Genomic DNA, 24,738 nt, shown 5'->3' on the forward strand with positions numbered 1-24,738 from the left:
TTTTAAAGTTTGATTGATAAACCTGGTATTGTATCAGGTCCAAGTTGAGCCTGTCGGTAAAGCACTTAAGTCATGAGCGAACGAAAAATTGTAATTACGGGTCTAATTCGATCTTTGAAGCACGAACTGGACGACGTCAACAATACCAACATATACGCTGATGGATATACAGACGTCTGATTACAAAAGAAAAAATGTTATTGAAAGAGTTCTGAACGAGAGCACTATTGATTCAGAATTGTTATCACTCAAGTGTGTTAAGGAAGATACATTCTAAGAAGGCGGATTTAAGTTGTGCTTTTTCAACTTCACCGGATCTACCTGGACTCTTATAACTTTAGATAGAAAAATTAGAATATGCTGATATTGTATTGATAATATTTACTCATATGAAAAGGAGGATGGAAGCTATACTTCTTAATCTACATCCGAGCGCGGACAGCAACAGCATACTTCCGCAACGCAACGCCATCTGGTCCTCGGATGACACCCAATTCAATCAGCTTCGCAAACGCAGCCGAGAAATCCTTGAAAAACAAATTTTTATCCTGGGCGTATTTATCCACCCAGACTCGAAATTTGGGATCCGATAAGAGTGACATATCAGTCGGTAGCATCATGAGGTCGCCATCCTCTGTATTATACTGTTCAACACCGACACTGTTTTTGCCACGCTTCCATTCTTCGTGAAGAAGAAGTTTAAAATAGGTGTTGCTGAATCTGGTTGGTGATGGAACCCACGGACCTTCGAAACCGCTGAATGCTTTATTAATTTCATTCGGTGAGAGCTTAGCCGGACAACATCACTTGCTTACCTTCTATCAGGATGGCACCGGCCAAGATTATGAGCACCTGATAATGCCACAATCTCTTGATCGTTAAAACCCATTCTATAAAACACCGACCGGATGTGCGCAGCGCCTTGAGCAGCCTAATAAAATCAGAAAAACAGCCAACCACTAAAGTAGACAGCTCACGTCAGGTAATCGGCCATTCTTGGGTACGTAAGAATCATCATCATCGTCGATACGGCCTGGCTTCCAAGGGATCTTGGGTCCATTCATAGCTTCGATGGCCACAACACCTGCAAAAGTCCATAGATCCGCATAAGAAATCCAAGGAAACTGAGCCTTGATCGGCTCGAGAAACTGGCGGGCAAAATTGAGTCCATTATTCGCACTATCTGTGGCCTCAAGCTGGAACCGCATAGTAGACCCATTACTACCACCCGTCTGAGATTTCACGTCATATGTGCCCGAGGCATGCCACGCCAGGCGAACGAGAACGGGACCTATACTTCCGTCGTCATAATCTGGATTTTTAAGAATCGCAAGAATTGCGGCCTTGACAGCTCTTGTTTTGTTAGTGATAGGAAAGCCGGGTTGTGGGGGTAGCCGCCTACTGATAATCTTGTGCCATGTATCTTCAGTATTGCAATTTTCGATCTGTATTTTGCGTTCTGTTTTCTCAATTCAGGAAAAGCGCAGCTATTATACTAGAATTTGGTAATACTTGACAAATGGTTGGCCTATGAAGTAAAGAGAGATAAAGTGTGGGGAAGGCGTTCGTCGGCGGTTGCGGCGTACTGAGCCGAGGCCTACGCTCATGCTACTGTTGAGCCTAATCAGGAAAGACATGTATTGATCCAATAAGACCATGTTGTAGTTTACAATGTACATGTGTACAAATTGATTCAATTTGCAACCCCTACTTGTGTAATTGGACCCCCACAAAAGACCAGAGGATGCCCAGATCGTAAATGATTTTACAGAAACCCGCAATCATGAATCCGATCCACATTTTATTAATCGAGGCGAACTTACCCATCAGGCTTGGTCCCGCAGCTTGAGCAAGTGTTCGGATCATGTTAACAATACCCATAACACTTGTACGTTCTTGCTGAGTGACGATCGCGCTGAGAAATGCCTGTCGGGGTCCGACATCCATCGACTGTGTACAAGAGCGAATGACAAGTAAAGTCATTGCAACAGCTGGGTTCGACGGAGCGCCAAGAATAGTTATGATGATAGAGGAAGGTAAATGTGTAGCGACCATAGTGATAACAGCACCCAATCGTTTTGCTATCGAGGCCGCTATGATAGACGAACCGGCGCTCACAAGATTAGTGACAAAAAAGAGTGAGCCGAGAACACCTTCTTTGGTTTCGAAACGCGAAGTAAAGTAATAAGCCAGCCAAGACTGCGTAGCCAGCCCAGATCCGAAAGAGTCAAGAGCAAATAGAATTGTGAGTTTTGCGATCGTCCTCGCGGTCTTCCGTGAAAACCGAGGGAACAAGTCGATCCATACAAGCCACTTCGATCGCTTCTTGGGCTGAGGCCCCATCGCGTTCATTTCCTCGTAAACCTCATCGATATCTGCAGACTGATCGTGAACGTCATCAGTCGACAAATTCTTTAGTGGGTAGCTCTCCGACGGTCGCGATGCGCCGTCTGCCTCGTCGATTGCTTCCGCACTTGGCTCAGAGGGCTCTGTAGGTAATTGTTCCAGCTCCGTAGCCGGAGAAAGCATTAACGTGATTATCAATTTTACCATAGCTATAATGCTATAGATAAAGAAAATAACCCGGCACGCTAATAATGGCGACCAATTATACTCTTCCTGTAAATACTGAACGATCCATCCACACGAGATCGTTCCCAGTGCTGCTCCGAGACTGCCGAGGAAGGCATACCAAGCGTAAATATCCGGACGTATCCTGAGATCCGTCAAGTGAGCAATTGTTGATTCTTCGACTGCTCTGAAAGGGCCGATTTCATTTCCACTGGTACATTAGAGCTCTATCTTCAATTTAAATTTTACAGGAAATAGCTTACCTAGGAGAAATTACCCCAACTATAGATGCGACAAGCAAAACCCAGAACTTGAAGGCATAGGAAAACACCACTCCAGATAAACCCATCATCAGTGCACCGACAGCCAAGACTCTTCGTCGGCCAAGCTTATCCGCTACCAAGGTCAACAAAAACGAGAGCACGACATCGCCGAGTAAAGTGCAGGTCATAAACAAGCCAACTTTACTCTCGGAGAATCCCAGAAGAGTCAGAAACACAACAAGAATGATGGTCACTTGGCCATACGCAAACATGCGTAAAAACCGCTGGAGAAACAGCAAATGCACGTCTCGGGTGGCATTGAAGACAGATCGGAGGCCGATTTCTTCGAAGATGCTCTCAAAAAATGCCATTGTGAAAGTGCTTGACGGTCTAGTCTAGATGTAATTCAGCGCTGCAGAGACGCAACTGATATTATAAATCTCTGCAAACAACCAATAGACTTATAGTAACCAGTAGCGCTCACAAACTAAAATTTATGGACAAATAGCAGGAAATTCTCCAAGATTGCGTTCTTCTAATCAGGCTCGGGTATCCCATCAATTTGTACCTGATTGATCCCGACCGGACTTACACCGCGGGATTGTTTCCTTTAGGCAAGCAGACCTTAATGCCGAACCTTAGACTTTCTGTGTCCGACGATTGATCTAAATGCGCTTCTTTATTTTATTTCTTAATAGTTGAGATGCAACTGCGCAATTTTCTTATCCTATGCAATTTGATGTCTATTTGCTTATACGACATTCTTACATCATTTTGATGAGCTACTCTCAATTATATGCAACGTGGGAGGGACACGCGTTATCACGTGATATTCACGTGCTCTGAGGAAGACTGGCAGTGCTGGCAGTGCACGTTCTAAGGATAGAGATGGACATTGTGCAATAACGCAAACTAAATAAACTGGACACAAAGATCAGAAACCAAAATGGATCTTCTTCGATTGTTCTCGCTCGAAGTTTTGGATACGCGGATAAAATCCGATTCTCCGGAGAAAACTGCACAGATTAAAAACAATGCTCCGAGCTCGAGATGGAATACAGCGGAGTTCTATTTCTATTACTTGGTATTCATAGTCACTGTTCCGTCCATGTTCCGACAGGCTATGGCTGGTAGCAATGGTAATTATCTTTTTTGGGAGTCGATCGTTTCACTGGTTTTGTAGAGGAAGCTGATTGAATAGAAAATAGTATAAATTATTCCAAGTTTGAGCATAAACTAGACCAAGGCTGGATATTTGGTCGCAAAGTGGTACTTCATCTCTCTCAAGCCGAGACAAGAACAATCGAAGAAAGAAGAAAGCTGACAAAATAGGATAATTCAGATGCACAATATGCGGGATTTCGAAACAAATTACCTGTTTTGGCGGGTGTCATGATAGGACATTATGTTCTTCGGCGACTCTCTCGCTCAATCAAGATTCCAAGACGAGCGTTTGATATTGGATTCGGATCAGTGTATTTAATTGTATTACATGGAACAAGTTTCTTAAAGATAATTTCTATTTACGGCATAAGTTTTGCGATTTCCCGGACCTGCTCAAAATCAGTTGGTATGGGACTGACGTGGGCGTTCAGCATATTGATTTTGTTTCTGAATGAGTGGTTTGAAGGTTATAAATTTGCAAACACGCTTCCTATACTAGCCGTATTGGTATGTATTTCTTCTGTATAATAAGAGAAATCGAGTGCTGAAGCTATCAGGATGGATACACAGGATTGCTACCGCGGTGGGACGTGTCGTTTAATTTCTCCATTCTGCGAATGATTAGTTTCAACTATGACTATTATCAAGCGCTTGAAAGTCCAACAAACATAGAGGTGAGTATACAACGATTTTTTTGCTTTGTATACTAATGGAGCAGAAGAAGTATCGAGATGAAAAGGAAATTACTGAGAGAGATCGGATCAATATAGGCCCCCCAGTTGAAGATTTTGGGTTTGCGAATTATATTGCGTATTTAATTTACACGCCCTTGTACATAGCGGGTCCGATTCTGACGTTTAACGATTACATGTATCAGACGCGACATACATTAGCCACTATCAGATGGCAGCGGATCTTACCCTACGGATTGCGAATGCTGGTGTGTATTCTGACCATGGAGTATTTGTTGCATTACATGTATGTTGTCGCGCTATCAAGTGAACGTGCGTGGGATGGCTTGACGCCAATGCAGATTAGCATGATTTGCTATTTCAACCTGACGACAATTTGGTTGAAGTTGTTGATTCCCTGGCGCTTGTTCCGATTCTGGGCGCTGCTGGACGGAGTCGACGCGCCGGAAAACATGCTTCGGTGCATGTCGAATAACTACAGTGCGTCCGCGTTTTGGCGTGCGTGGCACCGCTCGTACAACCGTTGGATTACAAGGCACATGTATATTCCTTTGGGGGGAGCGTCAAGCCCAATTCGAAACATGTTACTTGTGTTTACGTTCGTCGCGTTCTGGCACGATATACAACTGCGCTTACTGGCCTGGGGTTGGTTGATAACGCTGTTCGTGGTTCCGGAGGTCGTCGCAAAACTGGTATTTCCGCCAAAGCGATGGGCTTCAAGCCCAGTTTATAGGCACATGTGTGCGCTAGGTGCTGTGTTTAATATCTACATGCTGATGGTTGCAAACCTAGTTGGCTTTGCGATTGGGCTTGACGGAGTCAGAGATATGTTCCAGGATTTGTTTCGTTCGTGGGCAGGCATTCCCTACTTTCTGTTGACCTCCGGTGCGCTGTTTGTAGGTGTACAAATCATGTTTGAGGTACGAGGAGCAGAAGAGCGTCGTGGCATTTTTATTCGGTGTTGAGATCCTAATCGGGGCCATATTCGGAACCAATCTCTGGATTTCAAAATTCATTAATAATATCTCTCTCGCCGTATCAATTACTTATAAGAATATAAATAACCCATTACATCCTACAAAACCAGATATATTCCGACACGACAAGAGAAAAAACCCTCCGAAAAGGGTTTTTCATTCTGAGGACTTTAAAAACCATGAGCACAGCTATTCTTGGAGGTGAGAACATAGATCCAGAACTAGAAAGCAAATAATTAAACTGCTGTCACCAATCCAGGGTCCGATGTGAGTAAATAGCAGTGACTCTAGGCGCCTGTAAATTTATAAAGACATTGTTGAGAAAAAAAGAGAAATTTTATGGTAAGCGAAAAAAGGGCAGGTAGACCTTTTATAGCCTGCGTCAAACCCCTTGGTTGCATTTACATGGACAAGCTGTTCGTGCTATAGACGATCGACTATTGTCTGTCCCTCCGTCACCACTACCAAAGCTAACAATAGCAATAACAACAACATTAAGAAGAATATAATATTGACGATAATATCAAATAGAAGAGCAATGGTTTCTGCTGAATTTGAAAAAGCTGTAAGCTGATTATACTGTCGAAGGGATATGGATTAACGAAGGTTTAGGCCGATTCTGTCCAACAATTACCTAACAAGCCCACCGATGATGAATTGTTGAAGGTAAATTAAATTTAACTCATGCGAAGTCGGCGGAAGGGACTGAGATTATGTGTCAATGAATTGGTATTGATTATGATGATTGTCATAGCTTTATGGGTTGTATAAGCAAGCGACTGTCGGTGACAACACGACTACCAAGCCGGGCGCCTTTGATTTCAAAGTAGGTCGTCATCATTGCATTTGCGAGTCAAACAAATAATAACAAACGAAATAGGGAAAATACAAATGGAATGCGTGGAATGATTTGCTGGGTCTTTCACAAGAGGACGCAGAAAAGCAGTATGGGCAATTTTTAGCTATCATTGATTGGATGAGTATACTAATGTGTAGATATATCGAACTTGTCGAGACACTTGTTGCCAAATATTCGTCGTAAGGATTCACAATTCGAATGATTAGTTTACTTGAATCAATTCATTAGATTATCCTACAGTATATATACACATCCACCAATCAATTACAAAGTAATGCCATCATTAACTTTTATCCACCACATACCTCGATATACCACCAGCGTAGACAAAGAAACTTACAGAGAATAATTCGATAGCGCAAAAAAATAAACAAAACTAATTAATTATCGATTCGGATGGAATTCGGAATATGCAGGGGAAACATTGTACATTGACGTTGACTGCGTCCATTGGTCTTCGTCGTATCCCCAATCGACGAGCTGATGCGCGTGAGAACTATTATGTTGATGGATCGATTGAGATTGCAACGGCTGCTGTCGCAGATAGGAGAACAAATTTGAAGTTGCTGCCGGATAATCTGAAAGATCATGCGGAGAAATCGTCGTCGTGGCCACAGTTCCGGTGGAAGTCACCGCGGAAGGCATGGAGGCAGTGGACATTTGCGGAGTCCCTGTAGCCGATCGAGCATGATTTCCATTTGAATTCGAGGAGGGAGATATAGGCGGCTCCAGAGAGGAGGTCGAGTCAGAAGAATCTGTCGACAGCCAGTCGTGTGCAGAATCAGGATGGATCAGAGGGTAGGGATGGAGTCCAAACGAAGGCGTCGGAGGCGGAAAATATGAAATTGGACCAGAAGACATAAGTGCCATGTCAGGATATACTATAGCTGAGTCTACGTCATCGTGCTGAAATAGCGGAGACGGGTCGTGGATCGTCGAAATAGCGACCGTCGGATCTGAATACGAATTTGAAACGGCGGTGCTGGCTAGTTGGATCGATATCGGCTGTGGCTTAAGAGGGACTTGTTGATGAAGTTGGAAGTGAGGATGATGCTGCGAGAGCTGCAGATTCTGCTGACTCTGCGGGTGCAGCTGGGAAAAGGCAAGCAAGGTCTGGTTTCCAAAGGAGCCAGTGTTGAGACTGGAGTAGAGTGGCGAAAGAGGGGTAGACGGGGTTGGCGGAGTGCTGAGAAGCGAGCCATTATGGGCAAGGTCGGCCGAGGAAACAGAAGGGATGTAGACTGGCGCGGAGGTGATGTTCAACGGTTGCGGGACGGAGGTGGATGGAAGCCCAGATAAGGATGTGAGCGACGAGGTGCTAGAAACCGAGGAGGTTCTGCGGGCGGGGATCGACGAGGAGGAAGAAGAAGAGGAGGAAGCCGAGCCGGGAGATGATCTCGGACGAACGCTGGAGAGAGCAGCAGCTCCGGGATTTGAAGCGTGTCGAGACTGGCACTTTTCGTAGTGCCGTTTGAGGATGTCTGATCTGCAGAAGGAGTCAGCACAGACGGAGCACTTGTAGGGTCTGTCGCCGGTGTCTAGAGAGCGCGAGGTTAGAAGAAAAGATAACGAAAAACAGAGAAAACCACGCGGGCGGAGGGGCAAGCGGGCTAGAGGATCATGGAAAGTACACACGTCGTAGGAGATGTCGCTTGAGATGTTTTGCGTGGAGATAAGAGCGAGTGCACTCCTGGCACTGAAATTTTCCGGCCGCGTTTTTGATGGCGACGATGCCGGCGGTCGCGGCGGCGGCAGCCTGGGCGGCGGAGGACATGTTTTGGTTGTTGATGTGTTTTTGACGAGGAGCTGAGGAGCGCTGTTTTTGGTGCGGGCGATAGTCGAGGCGTGAAGCCATAAACTGAGGACAGGGCCGGGCCTAGGAGCAGGAGTAGGAGACGAAGACGGATGCAAGAGACGGACGGCAAGCTGGGGTCGGTCGGTCGACGAGGACGGCGGGACGGGGCAGGGTGGAGAGCAGGAAGAGCAGGCAGAGTGGACGACTTTTAAGAGTAAGGGGACGAGGGGAGACAGGAGAAGCAGAAGAGTAAAAAAAAGCCGGTGGCGATAGAGCAAGGCGAGAGGGAGCAGGAGGAGAGACCAGCAGACCAGGCGACCAGGCGACCGGCAGAGAGGCAGGCAGGGCAGCTCTCTGTCGAAGACGAACAGTGGAGGACAACGACAGCCAGCACGACAGGCGAAGGCGATGACAGAGCCGTTGGGACTCAGGCTGTTCAGGCAGGGTTCGATCGAGCGCGTAGCGATAGGGTTGATTAGTGTTATTAATAGGTTGAAGGAAGTGCGGGAGAAGATGCCTTTTGATGGCAAGAGAAGAGAAAAGCACGTATATAAGGGTCGAAAATGTAGGACGTAGATGACTTTGCATGTGTCATATTAATTTTTTTTTTCAGAGATGTGTAAAGTGTAAAGATAAACAAGAAGAACACACGCCTCTGGTTTGCATCTACACAGATACAAAGACCTACACAGCTACACACTTGTACACTTACACACCTACACAGACACAGGCCAAACAAATACGTTCTTTCCAAGCCTCCGAGGGCGCTTGCCACACAGATACCAGATATATACACACACACACACAAACACAAACACAAACACAAACACAGCTGCAGTCCTGACTGACAGACTGACAGACTGACTCAGGTTGCCATCTTCTGATGGACGGCCTGACAGTTCCGTCTGGTCTGATGCTGATAGCAACAATGCCGATCTCTGCTGCAGTTGCAGTTGCAACTGCAGCAACAATAAGTCTGGCTGGAGCTTGTCAGTCGATTCAGATGCTGATCAGCAGGCGTTCTAGCTCTTCATTTTCCGCTCCGGCTTCATACGTGCACAGCAGCAGCCATCGTTGCTCGACCATCTCTGCCTACCTGGGTTAGCTCAAGCCCAGCTCAAGCCATTCAATCTAGACTGGCTAGCTCGGCCAATCTCTGTCTGGCCGGGTGCTCTTGCTGGATGTAGTGCAACGTAGCGCAAAACCTTTTTTCTTTTATTTCCTTGTCACGTTCTGAACTCGGGCTTCCCCGGCGCAGGGTCCTCTCTCGTGTTGTGTTTTGTTGCGCTTAGCCAGAGTCAGACCGAAATGGCAGGTCTGTCTCTGTCTCTGTCTCTGTAGAGAGTAGTGCAGGTTTTTTCATTGACTGCTGGACTTCTGCCGCTGGCTTGCAAGTAGTCATTTCGGACTACTCGGGCTCCTCAAGCTCCTCGAGATTCTCTCATCTGGTCATGACGTACGAGCGGCCGTGTGGCCTGTCCTTGGACTGGCCAGGCCACATGGTTTTTTCGAGTGTCTGCACGGCAGTGTTTGTCCGGTCGCTTTGCTACGAACTGTTTTTGCTGCTCGTTCTACACATTCAGGAGACACGACGGAGACTCTGCGACTCTGCGATCCTCGCCTGTCTGACTGGCTGTCGGTCGGTCTGGCAGTACGACTGACAGTATGCGAAAAGTACACCCTTCCGGCTCCAGTCTGGGCGACAGGTGTCTGCTGGTCCACGTTGTAATGAACGGGTGGCGTGTCCTGTCACGTTGTCAGAACCCAGCTAATCGGCTGCCAAAACTCTGTTTGTACTACGATGAGAGGTGCGCTGCTTTTGCTGCTCTGGCAGAACTACTTCGGCTGGCTTGTCTGGCTGCTCACCGCCGCCGCTGCCGCTGTCGCCCGTCGCCTTCGCCTGCCTCGCCTGGACATGCGTTCGACGACCTTGGCTCTCTTCTCCGGCTTGGACCTGCCGACTCTGTCAGTCAGTGAAGGCTCCGAGTACTTGTGCTTGTGTGCGTTCGACATCGTCTTTGTCTTCTTCGTCTTCTTCGTCTTCTTCGTCGCCGACGTCGCCGTGGCCGTGGCCGCCATGCTTCCTCCTGTCTCCTGTCTCCTGCCTGTCGCCTGTCCTCCTGTCAGGATCTGCCGTGCTGGACCGACGCCTGCTGGTGCCATTCGGGTTTATTTTTGTCCGCCACAGATTATCCGGTCGCGTCTGCTCACAACTGCTCCTCTGTCCCGCCATACCGTAACAAAGTTATTCCAGCTGACTTTGTCTGCGCTCTCATTCGTCTGCTGCCCTTGCTGTGCTTGCTGTGCTCTCGTCCGTCCGCGCAGACCCTCTCGGGACTGAGAGGGATGACTATCTATCTACAAAGTGTAAAGTGTGCAATTGCTTGTTCTCGTAATCTCTCCTGCCCTCATTGCCTCCCTTTATCGCACCTTCGCACCTTCGCTCCTCGTTACTCACGCCATACTCGTCCACCAGCAAAAATAAATGCCTAAATCGTTGCGAAATCGCTCTGTCCTGGCAAAAACCGTAACACAAACTCACAAAACACGCAAAACACAACCGCGCCAAAACGGTCCAAATTTTAAATCCGATCATATCCGTTGCGCACATGACCCCATCGATCGGGAAACACCTGATCTCCTCCTCGTCATCGAACACTCACGTGATGGATGCATTGCCAGTTGCTAAGAATGATGCCACGGCAATCAGCCAGGCTGATGTGGCAAAGCGTGTAGACGCTAGGGCTCTATTGATCTTATTGTGATAAGGTGCGGATCAAACTAGGAGCAAGATCTACAACCGCTACAACAATCCAGATATTCTTCCGCTCTACACTTAATCGTAAAAAAGCAAGAACAGATCAACACGAGCTTGAGGACTGTCGGTTGCTTCCTGGTTCTCTCCGGTCTTTGCGATTCGACGTTAATTCTGGGGGCCCGTTCCTTTCTAACTTCTCCGCAGCAGAGACTTGCAGATCTACAATGATCTCTGCTCACATACTTTTATGACAACACTTTTAATTTAGGCAGACTCCGTTTGATAACGAAAGCTCCTCCGTAGTCCCCCGCAGTCCCCGAGTACTAGCATGGACTGTGACCGGCCCTACAGACAGAGCCTATAGATAGGGCCTATCGCTTCTGCCTTTCAAGTCCATTCATTGACAAAACCACCCACCGCCCCTGCCAGCTCTGCTAACAACCTTGAAGTTTTTTGACATAATTTTATTTGGGATTATGAAATCATGCTGTCCAATTAGTAGAATAACCAGAACGGTTGCCAAACCTTGCAGCTGACTTGCTACAGTCTTGTCCTCTTTACACGGGTCCATCTGTATAAAGTCAACCACCAGTACAGATAGCACCTAGGGAAGTCCTTGGCTCAAGGCAGCTTAATAAATAATCTAGATCATAATTGCAGCATGTCCCCTCAGCAAAGCGGCTAACTATAAAACCAATTGGGATAACAGCGACAACAAGTACGAAAACATACTTTTTGGCAAAAACGCTGGATTACAGTGAGGCGGACAATATAATGGGGGTCGGGGCCACTACTAATCTTGAAAAGCCAGTTAGTTGCTGATACTGTTCGCGTGACTTGATGAGATCTGAATTTCGTGATTAGGTACAGATATCCATTTGCTCAATTTTAGTAGTTTACAGGATATTTGAGCTGTTTTGATTTCTTGAGCCAGGAGGTCTTTTGTTTAGTAATTTTCTTAGTTCATTTCCAGAACATGGTTAGATTTGATCGCAAACCTCTCCGAAACTCACTCCACTTAATCCAGCAAATGCTTCTTCTGCTCAAGGCATATGTTTTCTAAGCATCGTATATTTGCGGTAATCTGGCTTCTGATAAGGTTTCCTCAGCATTGGCTTCTTATTACCAATATGTCCTTGATAGACTAACTCAACATTTCTGTCCCCTGGCAATTCTAGACATGTCTTATGATCCTGGCGATATCTCTCAATGTGAAGAGCAGAATTATGGATATGTCGTATTCAAATAATCTGTCTGTTTCGGAAAGAGATAATACTTCGCTATTATTGACTTGGCTCACTTGCTGTTTCATAACCAGTTGATCTACTTGTGCCTCTGAAGCGCTGCATATGGAAAGGATTGTAATTACTAATTCCATCTATTGATACGTTTAGAGTTTTTGATTAAGATAGAATTACTCCGAACTCGCATCTCTGACCAATTCGTGTTGGCATCTTGATTGAATAGTCCGGAATCTGTTTTGTCCCGGCTATGATTATGCGAAAGGGGTGGACCGCTTGGTGCGGTAAATGGCGCATTACTTCTAACCACTAGTGGAATCATCTTTACTTGCGCTTTCTTGACGTTGCTTGCCTCTAATAATTCAATAACGAAAGATTTCAGAAGATTTGTGTACTCATCTGTAGCAGAATTTATCGAAATTTCTAAGCTATGTTTGCAACTACCACAGCTGTGTCAATGCGTGAGCATCTACCTTTGGTAGAACCCGTCGTGCCTCTATTCGTCGATTCGACTGATATTCGATCTTCCTTTTGAAGCGAAGATAACGATTTTTCGCACTTTGCAGGACAACGGGTAGTAAAGCTTATGGAAGATACTCCTCCATCAATAACTTCTGTTTGGTTTTTCTTCAATCTATTTGGACCGCTTGAAATTACTCAGGATTTCCCTCAGGGCTCAGATGCATGTGCCGGTCATGAAGGTACGATCCTTCTTTGGTTGGGAAATAATTATTCAAAGTTAATCTGTTAACAAATATTGGTAGCATGTATGATCAGGACTATCACGATTCCTGGTTCAGAACCGTTAACTGCTCATGTTATACCGCTTGACGCTGATGGTATGTCGAGTAGGCCTCCTTTCTACATCTTCTATGACAATGCGAACTGGGGTCTGAACCGTATGGACGCATCAGTTCATTTTACTTGTACCACGAGAGACCTGAACAATTCTGTGAAACCTGAAATTTCTCCCATTGATCCAGATCCACAAGAAAAACTTGGGCCACATTTGTGCGATTATGAGAGAGATCGTCGACAAAATATTAGTTCCAACTTCGATGGAGTAGATTATTTTTCTGCTAGCAATAATGTTGTTTCTCTTTCAATATTCTCCAATCTTACTTGCAGTGAAATGTGTGTGCCGTGTTGTCGATACCAGGCTGAATATTCACTATGGACTTTTACTACGTTCTTTATGACTGCTCTTTTGATTGGCCTTCTGGCTTTATTTGGTGGAACAGCTTACGTAAAGCACAGGAGAGGTGACACTGGTCTTGATCTTCTTCCATCCAAGAAATCAATTACTAGCTTTCCTCATGCTGCTAGTGATCTGGCTCGAAAAGTATCTAGTAGAGTCAGAAGAACGGACACTTCATAGATTTTAAAACTCTATTAAAATGGAAGTCGAAACAATATAAACTATAGGAAACGCTCTGGTGGTCGTGTTAACCATACTTCCCTAGTGTAACCTCACAATTCCAGATATCAAGAAACACTGCTCCTTCTCGTAGATCTGATTCCAATTTATATGAGCATATGGGCATCGGGCTTGAGTCAAGAATAATCTTTTGGCTTCAACAATGTCTTCAATATATCGATTCGTCAGCTGATCGTATCAGCCTAAATTCATTTCCTCCGCGTCTGAGTCTTCCAGGATGATCCAGAATTGCCTAATGGCTGGCATGGGTAACAACACCAGATACAATATGGAGGCTTCACTGCCCCTTGTGCTATCTCGAATTACTGAGTGTCGGTTCATAAATACCAGTATAAGTTTTCTTCCGGCTATTTTGGAATTGGTCTAATCAGTATACCGCCATTCTATCTTTTTACCACTTGAGATGACAAAAGACGAGCCTTGGCTTGAATAAGTATTGTCTAGCTTAGATCGCAAGAGGAAACTTCGCTGGCCTAGCATGCTGCTGAGGGCAAGGAGTAAATCTCGTCCAAAGATAAATAGCCTACGAAAACAACTTTCTGGAGGATCACATAAACGTCCGAGTATAAACCAATTTCTGCAAAGCAGATGTCGAACGAATTAATTTCTGCCCAAATGTCACCCCCTTCCAAAATAGAGACTACAGAAAAAATGGGCTACCTCAAGCTGTACCGGTCAATAGACAGTAAGGCATGAACCCGCCAGTTAAACTAACTCCCGCTGCATATACAAAGCGTCTGCAGCTTGCAAATTGAATGTTTTCTCCATCTCCTACCGGGTCCAAAATTAATAAAGCGATAACACGTGCTGTTATTGTTACACATATTCATTCACAAATTAGCTCTTACTTTTATCCACTTGAAGCCCTCTCTATCAATTTTTTAGTATCGACTCAGCGATAATTTTCAGGCGGGTTTCAAATTATCTATTACAAGCATTGGCAGTTCGTGCACCGTTTGTAGCGCCGGTCCCTAGCGCAATCCTAAACCTTCGTATGACAACGGCCAAATGGTCTTATTTTTCTCATAGTGATATATTCAGCCAGACCTGAGCATTATACGGTCAAAGGTGCTTCTGAAGGCGTTCATTAATATATCAACTTCCATGTTGACTGAACAACTTAGATTCAGCTGACGGGTTCCTAATAGTAATATTCCTAACTGATTCCATCGGTCTCTCAGAATTTCACTCCACTATTATATCCTAATGACTAAAACGCACCACCAGTCTGGACTAAGTGCCTCAAAAACTGTAGCTCTTTACAAACTCTGCCGAATTTGAACTCAAATAATCACCAAAATACATCTCGAAGCACTATCGGTACAATCGCCTCTATATTACATGTATTCGTTATGTAATTACTTATTAAATTTGTCACCTGACCTAACCAGCCAGCCAACCAGAGCCGGCCTAACTCGGCCCAAACCACCCTACCATTTTAAACGTACCGATATTTAAGCTAAAAGTGATAAAATTGCTCCAAATTCAGACTGAAAGATTTTCAAACAGCAAAATGAGATTTTCGCAGGTGTTGCGTATGCGGCCTTCTATGCGCACGCTGGTATATCAGCCTATCGAGATAAATTACCGATCGACTTATTCCAATAGTAGGTTTTGACGACGTGATGCTGCTGATGCTGGACGATGTTAGTATGGTTGATAATGTTGAAATTTCTAACAAATAATAGATCCTACAGGATTAACTGGTATCTCACATGCACCGGACGCGAAGGATACACTTCTGCGACTTTACTACGAGACCGAGCAGCTTTTAAAAGAATTCCCCGAGTCGTCCGTGTACCGTCAGTCCGTGGAAGGAATCATCAAAAGCCGCAAGTCTATCATCGCTGCGTCTCCGGATGATATTCCGCAGATTGAGAAGAAAATCAACGGTGGGTTGATAGAAGAAATCTTGATTCAGGCTGGAGAGGAATATAGACTTGCGCAATCTTTGCTCAAGTGGAAAGTCTGGGAAGATCTGGAAGAGAAGCCGCCGACTGGTATTTGGGAAAACCCACATTAAATGCCCGATATATAATTATATATATGCATTTATATATACAATTAGCAGATACAATACGCATACAGTACAATATTTATTCTATTTTATTTTATTCTTTCTGACTTTTACTCCTCCTCTTCCTCTTCTTCGTCGTCCTCCCAATCCTCGTTCTCTGCTCGTACTTGACTATTTGTTTTTGAGTCCCATACTTGGACTACGCCATTACTGCCTCCTACGGCCAGCGTCCGCGCAGATTCTTTATCCGGCAGCCAACTCGCCGTAAAAACCTTGCCGACACCCATGTCTCTCGATGAATGGATTGAAGGCCCTTTTTCTGTAACGTTCCAGACCTTAACGAATTGGTCGGTTGAGCCAGTCGCAAACAGACCTTTTACGTTCTCGTTCACGGCCAATGCAGAGACCTCAGAGTCGTGCGCTTGTAAAGTCCAGATCGGCTTTGCGCTAGTATTCCGGACATCAAAGTAGTGCACCTTTCCGCTCTCGGTAGATACGTAGATGTTGTACTCTGTGTGAGGGTCCCATGAGATCCCAGAAACATCAGTGTCGACGGTGAACTTCCGCTGCTCACCTGTATGCGCGCGCACGTCGAACACTAAGGCAGTCGCATCATACGATCCCGAAAGAACTACTGTGGCATCTCGTGGATGCCATGCCAGCGCGCAGACTTTGTCGTCATGGACCGTATAAGATTGCGCACAGTTAGCTGTGTTGAGGTCCCATAATTTGATCGTCTTATCTGCTGATCCCGAAAGAAGAAGGTGGCGGTTATGTTTGTTAGCTGCGAGCGCCAGAACGGCGTCAACGTGATATTTCTGATTTGGCTTTAACTTGTTCTTAGTTTTGGATTTAGACTTCGATTTCGACTTGGATTTGGACTTCGTCGTGGTTTCAACTTCGACCTCCTGACCGAGAACCGCATCAGGATACATCTCGTCAACAACATCCAGATTCCAAATTTCAATACTCGGCTCGAATGTACCGATAGCGGCAAAGTTGCCAGTCTGGTTACTCTCCGATCTTGTTCTACCGACTCTTGCATTGATCCACTCGACACAAAGCGGGAACGAGGGTAGTAAAATATCATGGTGGACATATAGATTTGCATCAGTTTCTTCATACACATAGATATCCATGTGGGACAGGTTATCTTGTGTTTTGCAAACTAAAAGTAAATTGTCGCTCTCCAGGATTTGCAATTCTTCTCGCTCGTCTTCTTCAAGCTCCGACTTATCTTTGGGTAACACAATGTATGGATCTTCCGTGTTGGAGCCGTAGTACGCAAGCGACTTAATATTGGAAAACATACTTGGTTGTCCATCGCCGTCGTCCTTGTCGTAATTGTCTAGATCGTATTCTTTGAGATCATCAGTGTCGTTGGTAGCAAGCTGCGCTATGATTTTTTGGTCTCCTTCTTCGTCCACAACCATGACATTGGTTTCTTCATCTTCGTCTTCATCGCCCTGATCTTGATCCGCTTCCTGCTTTGCTTCATTATAGTCTTCTAACGCATCATCTAGTCGTAGCTGTGCCAAATTGGAAATCCGGTCGACTTCCTCTTCGTCAAGCGTGTAATGCTGAGGAAATTCGGCCGCAAATCCACGTGGAACCCACACTGTCGCTGAAATCATACCTTCAGAGTTTATTGAATTAATTTAGGCGTGGAGAATATCTCTAGCGATTAATTTGATCAAGTCAAATTGAAATTTTTGTTGATTGGGACGGATTTATTTCTCCCAAGCAATTTTTCCCGTCAACATAAATTGATTAACATTTCTTCAAGCTTTTAGTACATTATTTTAATGACTTAGGCTGTCTTTGAACATACTGCATCAAAGTAATATGCCTAAAACTACGCTCATACAATTATTGTCGTCAAAATGCTAGTTATTCAGTTGCTTAATACTTTACGGTTAATATTTCAACAACAATAATTGGATGGGTTAAAATAAAAACAATATTTTCAGCACTACTGTCAGACACGATGATGAAAGATACCGATTTTTGTATATAGGAAGTGCCGTGTGATACACATGAGCAGAATACGGGTCTCTGAGTGTTTATGAAGTCTATATCAAATTTTGATTGGTGTATAACTGGTGATGAAGACTGATTGAAATGGATGACCCTCCCGATGATTTGGATGAACAGTACAGAAATAGAAGTCTATTATTATCCGCAAAATTTCAAACACGCAAAAGAAATGAAAAGCAACCGTGACCAGGATAAAACGTCGCCGACACAGTAGTGTATCAAGGGATGATGCTAGTAGCTGGACGGAAGGGGTCACACACCCCTTGCCATTCTTGATAGAATCGGAAATTGAAACCGAAAATTCGGCTGAGATGATAAATACCGATGCGGACGCAATCAACAGATGAATTCGTAGATAGAAGGAAGTGTGTAAAATGGTTTCGATTCTGATTGTGTTGCTATTTTCTGCGCTAGTCGCTGGATTGCCTTCTCATGTACATCATGAGAAGCGGGACGTTATATGGGTGACCGAGACTCAGCAGATGGTTGATACTGTCACAGTTGTTGCAACAGTGTATGTGTATGCTAGCGAGGACTCGAATGAGATTTCTACTCTTGTAGTTACCTCGACGTCGACGTCTATGTCGTCCTCTGGGCCAGGTTCAACGTCGTCTTCATCACTAGTCGAGGATCTGCCAATGCCCTCGTATCCATCCTCATCGATATTTGAAATTACTCCAACTATTACTTCGACATCGACGATTACTTCTACGTCGTCTTCATCACCTGTGTCATCCTCAGGATTGATCTCGCTGCTGTCCTCAAAATCGTCCTCAGCATACACCTCTCCAATCCAGTCCAGCACACCATCTACGTACTCTGGCGAGGGAACATTTTACACACCCGGACTCGGATCATGTGGGGATACAAACTCAGAAACAGACTTCATTGTTGCCTTGTCGTCGACTTTAATGTCCGCCTCCTCCAGCGGCAACCCAAATACAAACCCATTGTGCGGGAAGACCATAATCGCTTACAGGAACGATAAATCAGTCACAGTGACCGTCGTCGACACTTGTCCGGGTTGCTCAGAATACGATCTAGATTTCTCGCCAGCAGCGTTTGATGTACTCGGTGATCCTGACGAGGGCCGGATCCCGATTACCTGGAATTATGTATGATTGTGATTACCCGAAACGAATTTTATATAATATGTACTTGTGATTTACCATTTACGATTTATGATTTATGACTATGATTTGTGATTACGATAAGATTGAATATACAACTAATATAAAAATTGCGTAGAGCCGCTTTACGCGCCTACACTTTATGCACATGCAACGATGAACCAAGAGGCAAACTCGATCCAGCAGTATCTGAACCAGAAATATGGCTTGTATCCACCTCTGCTTGGTCTATCTGCACTCTGCAAGTCTTATCAAGGTGTTCCAGGAATTGATCTACGGTCATATATAGAGCAGGAGATTCTCCGCTCCGATCTTACCAAAACCTGCTGTCCAAACGAAGCGGACATATCGAAAATTGAGCGAGTGATCCCAAAAAACGTCTTTGACAATAGATCGACGCAGATTCTGGGACCACTTTTGCTCCAGGTCATCTCTGTTCGCAATATCAGCGTTTCTCGAAATGAACAGTTGCAACATCTGCAGGACAAGAATAGTTCTGTTTTACACGATATCCCGGATGAAAACCAGCAATCCGCCCGACTTGGGCAGTCAAAGTTGAAATCACATGTTTATAAGTTATTACTGCAAGACTGTTTTGGCAGATTTATATGGGGCGTGGAATATGGTTCCAGATTTGAAACTGTCTGTGCCGGCAGTAAAGTGAAACTTCTTAAGGCGGAATTCAGACGTGGCGTGCTAATAATCGATGACAACTACACTATTGTTGAGCTCATTCAGGACTCGTCGATTAAGGAATGGAATCTGGGAAGTCACGAAGAATTAAAAATGAATCAATTAAGGCAAGAATTAGGAATTTCCCAGATCGAAATTACGTCAACCACCGCCACCACCATCACAGACGAATTCACAGAAAATATTGACTTCTCCGACGAAAATATTGTCCTTTCGGACGACGAATACGATATCAATTGATTTATAACAATTTCTCGATATCCGCAGCAATAGTTTCTACTAGAATTTAATATACAAACCGCGACGAGAGGCAGTAGGATGCCTGTAATATAAGATCAAATTACATACCTGGAGTAGACATGGACGAATACCGCTCGACGACGTTGCCAGCTTTATCGACGAGGAATTTCTCGAAATTCCACTTAATTCCTCGGAATCCCAAAATGCCGGCCTTCTTTGACTTTAGGTATTGGTAGACTGGGTCTGCACCATCCCCATTGACTTCGATTTTCTTCATGACGGGAAACTATCCGACATGTTTGGTCAACAAAATTGTTCTGCTCACCAAGGTTCGATGCCGCGCAGAACTCACCTTCACACCGTAATTCAAAGTGCAGAACGAAGCAATCTCTTCGGCAGTTCCTGGTTCTTGACGACCAAACTGGTTGCAAGGGAACCCAATGATTTCTAGACCTTGCTCGTGGTACTTCTCGTACACTTCTTCGAGGCCTTTATATTGCTGTCTCGATTAGTGTTCCGTCCCAGCATGCTTCGATCTATCTCTCACTACTTACAGGAGTAAATCCACATCTATACAATTAATCAACATGAAAAAGCACTTTCGTCAGTCAATAAAATCGTTCACTTACTTTGATGCAACGTTGACAATCAAGACTACCTTGCCCTCCAATGAATGAAAATCAAATGGTTCGCCCTTGGAATCAGCAGGCTTGAGATCATAAAATACCTCTGGAATCGTCATTTTAGGTGCAGTCGTACAGATATTTTTATTAGTTGAAGTCCACGTTGAAGTTGTTCGTAGCTGATAAGTCTGCTCGCTCAGCGCAAAAACTATCGTAGTTCTCGTGAATCTGGTGACTAGCTGAGGATGGGATATTAAGCGCTCTGGAAAGCCGATCCCACAGCGGCCGCGTATTATGTAATCTCGACCAATGACTGTTATAGATTTATTCATTTTCTTTGTTGTTATAAGTATAGTATTATCAGTGCTAAGTGTAGATTTGCTCGATTTAATGTTTCTACGGGATGATATAGTATCTGGGACCATTTACACCGACGCAGACACAGATACGGCATTACTCAAGCTGAACGACGACCGAGTTTCGAACCAATGTTCCCGCCGTTTGAGGCACTTCCACAACTCGACCGCGCCTACAAATAGAGCCAGAAACGCGACGGGAAGCGACCATTCCCAGGTAATACTCTTCATCTTGAATACAGATGTATTGAGCTTTGGGATGTGAATTGCAGGGAACACTGATAGAAATCCAATGAACACAGAGTAAAATAGGAACTTGTTTGAATAGAGGTCGCGAAATACTGGCATCCGCGAGCCGGACCGGTCGAATAAATTGAACATCGACCGTCTAATATCCTTAATTTCAAGCGCAAGAACTAATATCAGCCATGTCAACTGCGCAAATACGGCCGCCCGCGCCCGGAACACCACTCCACAAGAGTCGCCCAGTCTTTTGTTGCATTCGTCTCCAAGATCGCCTTTCCCATGACCATACACAACGATGATGAATGTCGCCAGACAGGTTGCACCCATAATGGTCCCATACACAAACGTATCGACCACTATCTCCCATGTAAATATACCTTTCTTGGTATCATGGGGCACCCTACGCATGATAAGTCGATTGGCGGGCTCGAGACTTAAGCCGAATGCGGGACCGGGTGATGTGATCATGTTGATCCACAGAATCTGCAGCGGGGCAAGAGGAAAAACGGAAAAGCCGGCATCGTCTTTAAACGCGAGTCCTATGATTAACAACACAACCTCTCCAACGTTACCGGCCAACAAATGCAACACAAACTTTTGGATGTTGTGGAACATCCGCCTGCCTTCCTCGATAGCACGAACTATCGACGCAAAATTGTCGTCCGTCAAAACAAGGTCTGACGCACTCTTCGCTACATCAGATCCGCCCATGCCCATAGCTATTCCGACGTCCGCCATGCGTAATGATGGCGAATCATTAACTCCGTCACCGGTCATCGCGCAAAACTTGTTGCGTCGATGTAAAGCTTCGATCATTCGCACTTTGGTATGCGGAGCACAGCGCGCAATGACTCGCGGCAAAGTTGTCAGCTGGTCCACCTCGTCGTCCGAAAGCTTATCAAACTGCGTAGCCGTCATCACTAGATCTTGGCTATCAGCAAACCGTAGTTCGTCGCTTTGCTGTTTAGGGATAATTCCTACTTCTCGCGCTATCGCAGCAGCAGTAGCCGGATGATCTCCAGTCAGCATGTGCACTCGAATTCCGGCTCCAGTACATTGTTCAACGGCGCTTTTAGTTTCAACGCGAGGCGGATCATAAATCCCTGCCAGTCCAAGGAACGAAAAGTCTCTCTCTATAGTATCCCGCGCACAATCAAGATAAGAGATTTTTGGGTTTACTTCGACCCGTTTCGCAAGCGCAAGTACGCGGAGTCCGTCTTTGGCAAACCTTTCAACGGTTTCCATAATGCTCTCTTGCAGTTCCACCGTCATCTTCTGGTAACTACTTCCTTGAGAATACCCCGTACATAGCGGAAGCATCCGTTCAACAGCTCCTTTTGCAAACACGACTACGTCCCCACGGGACCGAGACTCATTAGCCAAAGGAGCCTCAAAGACGACCGACATTCTCTTCACATCCGAATCAAACGGATATTCAGCAAGCGCTGTCCATCCTTGTGAGACTAGTGCTTTCTTACCATAGTCAAATCGATGAGAAAAAACCTGCAGTGCTATCTCGGTGGGGTCGCCGGTAGCTAACCATTCTTTGCGTTCACTGTCGAATCGCACTGTTGCGAGATTGCAAAGAGCGCTGGCTTCTAGGAAGCTGGCAAGGGTAGTGGTGACGGTCGGTGTTTCATAACTCGATATACTGATATCTGCTTTCTCGTCTAAATTCGGTTCTGCTGATGCTATGCGTTCTTGGGCTATGACGCGGCCTGCCGTAGGATCCACAGGAGATGTCGACTCTATAACGCTAAATGATCCGGCACCAGGGACCCAAACCGACTTTGCAATCATCTTTCCCTGAGTTAAAGTACCAGTTTTGTCTGAACATATATTGGTCACTCCACCTAGAGCCTCTAAGGCGTCCAGTTTACGAACCATGACTCGACTATTCGCCATTCGACGCATACCTGCTGCCATGGTAATCGTAAGAACAGCAAGCAATGATTCGGGAATAATCGCGATTCCAAGCGAAATCGCATATACGGTGACTTCAGTTTGGGCATTGAACTCGTTGACTCCAAACACAATCAGCGCAAGAACGCACGCAATCACAAACAAGGTGTAGGCGAGAACTGCCAGTTTGCGCTGCAAGGGTGTTCCGACAGTTAACCCCAAAAACTTGCCTACAGCATCCCAAGTTCGTAAAGACATGCCTTTAATGGGCTGCATCGGACCATACTTCACTGGATTCAACGACCGGCCCGATTTGCGCTGCTTACCATTCAGGGAAGCTGCAATCCTGCCAATCTCAGTGTTCATACCAGTTGCTATGACTACTCCGCGAGCTCGACCCTTAGTCACCGTCGAAGAGGAATAGGCGAGATTAATCCTGTCGCCGACGCCAATTCCATGTCCTGATGGGTCGAGATCATCGAACACAACATCATGAGATTTCAATACGGGAAGCGATTCGCCGGTTAGAAGCGCTTCATCGGCCTCGAAGTTCATCGAGTCGACGAGACGCAGATCTGCCGGCACAATATCACCAACAGAGATATCAACAATATCCCCAGGCACAACGGTGATAGAAGCAACGTGAATTACGACACCATCTCGAACGACTGCGGCCGTTGGAGATGATAATGAGCGCAAAGAATCGATTGTTTGTTCTGCGCGATATTCCTGAAATACACCGACGACTATGTTCAATATAATGACAGCTGTGATCACACCGCCTTCGACATAGTCTTTGACCGCGTAAGATAGTGCCATCGCTAGGACAAGAACAAGACCAAGGGCATTAGTTGCCTGACGCAGTAGCACGCCTGCTAATGATACCCCAGATGTACCCTCTAGTTTGTTTTCGCCATGCTGAGCCAGACGTGTGGATGCCTCAGTTATAGTAAGCCCCGAGTCGACATCACTTTCAAGTTCAGCTAGTTTCAAGTTAGTCCATACAGAAATGATAAATTTGGTTCGGTTTTACGTACCAACAACGGCTGGCGCGGTAAGGAGGTATGGCGATTTGGAATATTCAATTTGAACTTTTTCTTTCGTATGCATTATGGATAGTGATTAAACCTCATCATTCAGAAGAAGGTAGACGGGAAATCGAGGACTATTTAAGTTCCCGTAAGTTCATCGCACAAAGAGATGGCCAAGAATAAGTTCTTAGCAAGAAATACATAGTTTCTGTAAACTCTGTGATAGAAGTTCGATAACTAGTTTATGCTCCCTTCGAACAACTTTCATCATCGATCCGTGGGTACTGACTCTTGGGACCGAGAACTTGCTTCTTGACAGTATAGCCGCATTCTTGTGTTTCTTACGGACATGATTTTCGATGAAATTACTATCTTTTCGGAAATTTTTTAATCTCCCCTATACAGTTGATTGACAATTTCGATTGTTTGTAGTTATTTTCTACTCTTTAATCTTTGCGAATTATTGAATTTTCACAAACAACATCTCTCTCCTCCACACCTAGCAGAGCGTTCTGCCACGCACGCCGCGCCAGACTAAGCCCAAACAGGACAATATTGGGACTTTGCCAAGATCTTAACAATCACGTGATATCACCACGTGATAAGAGTTTAGTATGACAATGACATAATTTGTGGAACCTGTTAACGGAATCGATTTCAAAGAGTAGTAAAAAGTGATTACAGTTGGAATCAAATGAGTGTGGA

At 45.2% G+C, this 24,738-nt stretch overlaps 13 protein-coding genes across 13 annotated transcripts; 7 read left to right on the forward strand and 6 right to left on the reverse strand.

The window, feature by feature from the left end:
* Window positions 1–422: 422 nt before the first annotated feature.
* On the reverse strand, window positions 423–1,419 carry V1516DRAFT_696112 (heme peroxidase; the record flags this gene model as incomplete). Its single annotated transcript, XM_066924023.1, has 4 exons — window positions 423–756; window positions 816–931; window positions 978–1,353; window positions 1,403–1,419. The coding sequence occupies 4 exons, from the start codon at window positions 1,417–1,419 to the stop codon at window positions 423–425; spliced, it is 843 nt and encodes a 280-aa protein (XP_066776542.1).
* Window positions 1,420–1,707: 288 nt separating this feature from the next.
* On the reverse strand, window positions 1,708–3,205 carry V1516DRAFT_625635 (major facilitator superfamily domain-containing protein; the record flags this gene model as incomplete). The annotated part of the gene is made up of 2 exons (XM_066919713.1): window positions 1,708–2,782; window positions 2,835–3,205. 2 exons carry the CDS (start codon window positions 3,203–3,205, stop codon window positions 1,708–1,710), a joined length of 1,446 nt encoding a protein of 481 aa, XP_066776543.1.
* A 535-nt stretch (window positions 3,206–3,740) lies between these two features.
* Window positions 3,741–5,782, forward strand: V1516DRAFT_676286 (MBOAT, membrane-bound O-acyltransferase family-domain-containing protein). Its single transcript, XM_066922395.1, has 5 exons — window positions 3,741–3,973; window positions 4,036–4,103; window positions 4,167–4,505; window positions 4,556–4,672; window positions 4,717–5,782. The coding sequence occupies exons 1-5, from the start codon at window positions 3,781–3,783 to the stop codon at window positions 5,653–5,655; spliced, it is 1,656 nt and encodes a 551-aa protein (XP_066776544.1). The 5' UTR covers window positions 3,741–3,780; the 3' UTR covers window positions 5,656–5,782.
* Window positions 5,783–6,099: 317 nt separating this feature from the next.
* On the forward strand, window positions 6,100–6,840 carry V1516DRAFT_691529 (acyl-CoA-binding protein). The gene is made up of 5 exons (XM_066923860.1): window positions 6,100–6,232; window positions 6,280–6,333; window positions 6,422–6,493; window positions 6,548–6,612; window positions 6,664–6,840. Exons 1-5 carry the CDS (start codon window positions 6,206–6,208, stop codon window positions 6,707–6,709), a joined length of 264 nt encoding a protein of 87 aa, XP_066776545.1. The 5' UTR covers window positions 6,100–6,205; the 3' UTR covers window positions 6,710–6,840.
* A 70-nt stretch (window positions 6,841–6,910) lies between these two features.
* Window positions 6,911–8,300, reverse strand: V1516DRAFT_685982 (uncharacterized protein; the record flags this gene model as incomplete). The annotated part of the gene is made up of 2 exons (XM_066923637.1): window positions 6,911–8,064; window positions 8,162–8,300. 2 exons carry the CDS (start codon window positions 8,298–8,300, stop codon window positions 6,911–6,913), a joined length of 1,293 nt encoding a protein of 430 aa, XP_066776546.1.
* Window positions 8,301–10,122: 1,822 nt separating this feature from the next.
* V1516DRAFT_685983 (uncharacterized protein) lies at window positions 10,123–10,662 on the forward strand (the record flags this gene model as incomplete). The annotated part of the gene is made up of 1 exon (XM_066923638.1): window positions 10,123–10,662. The coding sequence occupies one exon, from the start codon at window positions 10,123–10,125 to the stop codon at window positions 10,660–10,662; it is 540 nt and encodes a 179-aa protein (XP_066776547.1).
* Window positions 10,663–12,906: 2,244 nt separating this feature from the next.
* Window positions 12,907–13,698, forward strand: V1516DRAFT_664713 (uncharacterized protein; the record flags this gene model as incomplete). Its single annotated transcript, XM_066920621.1, has 2 exons — window positions 12,907–13,021; window positions 13,085–13,698. 2 exons carry the CDS (start codon window positions 12,907–12,909, stop codon window positions 13,696–13,698), a joined length of 729 nt encoding a protein of 242 aa, XP_066776548.1.
* Window positions 13,699–15,216: 1,518 nt separating this feature from the next.
* Window positions 15,217–15,872, forward strand: V1516DRAFT_676301 (uncharacterized protein). The gene is made up of 2 exons (XM_066922396.1): window positions 15,217–15,365; window positions 15,447–15,872. The coding sequence occupies exons 1-2, from the start codon at window positions 15,272–15,274 to the stop codon at window positions 15,779–15,781; spliced, it is 429 nt and encodes a 142-aa protein (XP_066776549.1). The 5' UTR covers window positions 15,217–15,271; the 3' UTR covers window positions 15,782–15,872.
* Window positions 15,838–17,499, reverse strand: V1516DRAFT_676302 (WD40-repeat-containing domain protein). The gene has a single exon (XM_066922397.1). It carries the CDS (start codon window positions 17,407–17,409, stop codon window positions 15,886–15,888), a length of 1,524 nt encoding a protein of 507 aa, XP_066776550.1. The 5' UTR covers window positions 17,410–17,499; the 3' UTR covers window positions 15,838–15,885.
* A 298-nt stretch (window positions 17,500–17,797) lies between these two features.
* Window positions 17,798–19,075, forward strand: V1516DRAFT_389158 (RlpA-like double-psi beta-barrel-protein domain-containing protein-containing protein). The gene has a single exon (XM_066918981.1). It carries the CDS (start codon window positions 18,187–18,189, stop codon window positions 18,931–18,933), a length of 747 nt encoding a protein of 248 aa, XP_066776551.1. The 5' UTR covers window positions 17,798–18,186; the 3' UTR covers window positions 18,934–19,075.
* Window positions 19,076–19,098: 23 nt separating this feature from the next.
* V1516DRAFT_664717 (uncharacterized protein) lies at window positions 19,099–19,875 on the forward strand (the record flags this gene model as incomplete). Its single annotated transcript, XM_066920622.1, has 1 exon — window positions 19,099–19,875. One exon carries the CDS (start codon window positions 19,099–19,101, stop codon window positions 19,873–19,875), a length of 777 nt encoding a protein of 258 aa, XP_066776552.1.
* On the reverse strand, window positions 19,713–20,828 carry V1516DRAFT_676304 (thioredoxin-like protein). Its single transcript, XM_066922398.1, has 5 exons — window positions 20,505–20,828; window positions 20,430–20,445; window positions 20,228–20,374; window positions 19,984–20,161; window positions 19,713–19,911 (listed from the first exon to the last, which is right to left on the reverse strand). The coding sequence occupies exons 1-5, from the start codon at window positions 20,615–20,617 to the stop codon at window positions 19,877–19,879; spliced, it is 489 nt and encodes a 162-aa protein (XP_066776553.1). The 5' UTR covers window positions 20,618–20,828; the 3' UTR covers window positions 19,713–19,876.
* On the reverse strand, window positions 20,829–24,544 carry V1516DRAFT_676306 (uncharacterized protein). The gene is made up of 2 exons (XM_066922399.1): window positions 24,040–24,544; window positions 20,829–23,985 (listed from the first exon to the last, which is right to left on the reverse strand). Exons 1-2 carry the CDS (start codon window positions 24,110–24,112, stop codon window positions 20,924–20,926), a joined length of 3,135 nt encoding a protein of 1,044 aa, XP_066776554.1. The 5' UTR covers window positions 24,113–24,544; the 3' UTR covers window positions 20,829–20,923.
* Window positions 24,545–24,738: the final 194 nt, after the last annotated feature.

This window comes from Lipomyces oligophaga (assembly GCF_038497815.1).
Source record: "Lipomyces oligophaga strain CBS 7107 unplaced genomic scaffold V1516scaffold_5, whole genome shotgun sequence".
Taxonomy (NCBI): Eukaryota; Fungi; Ascomycota; class Lipomycetes; order Lipomycetales; family Lipomycetaceae; genus Lipomyces; species [Lipomyces] oligophaga.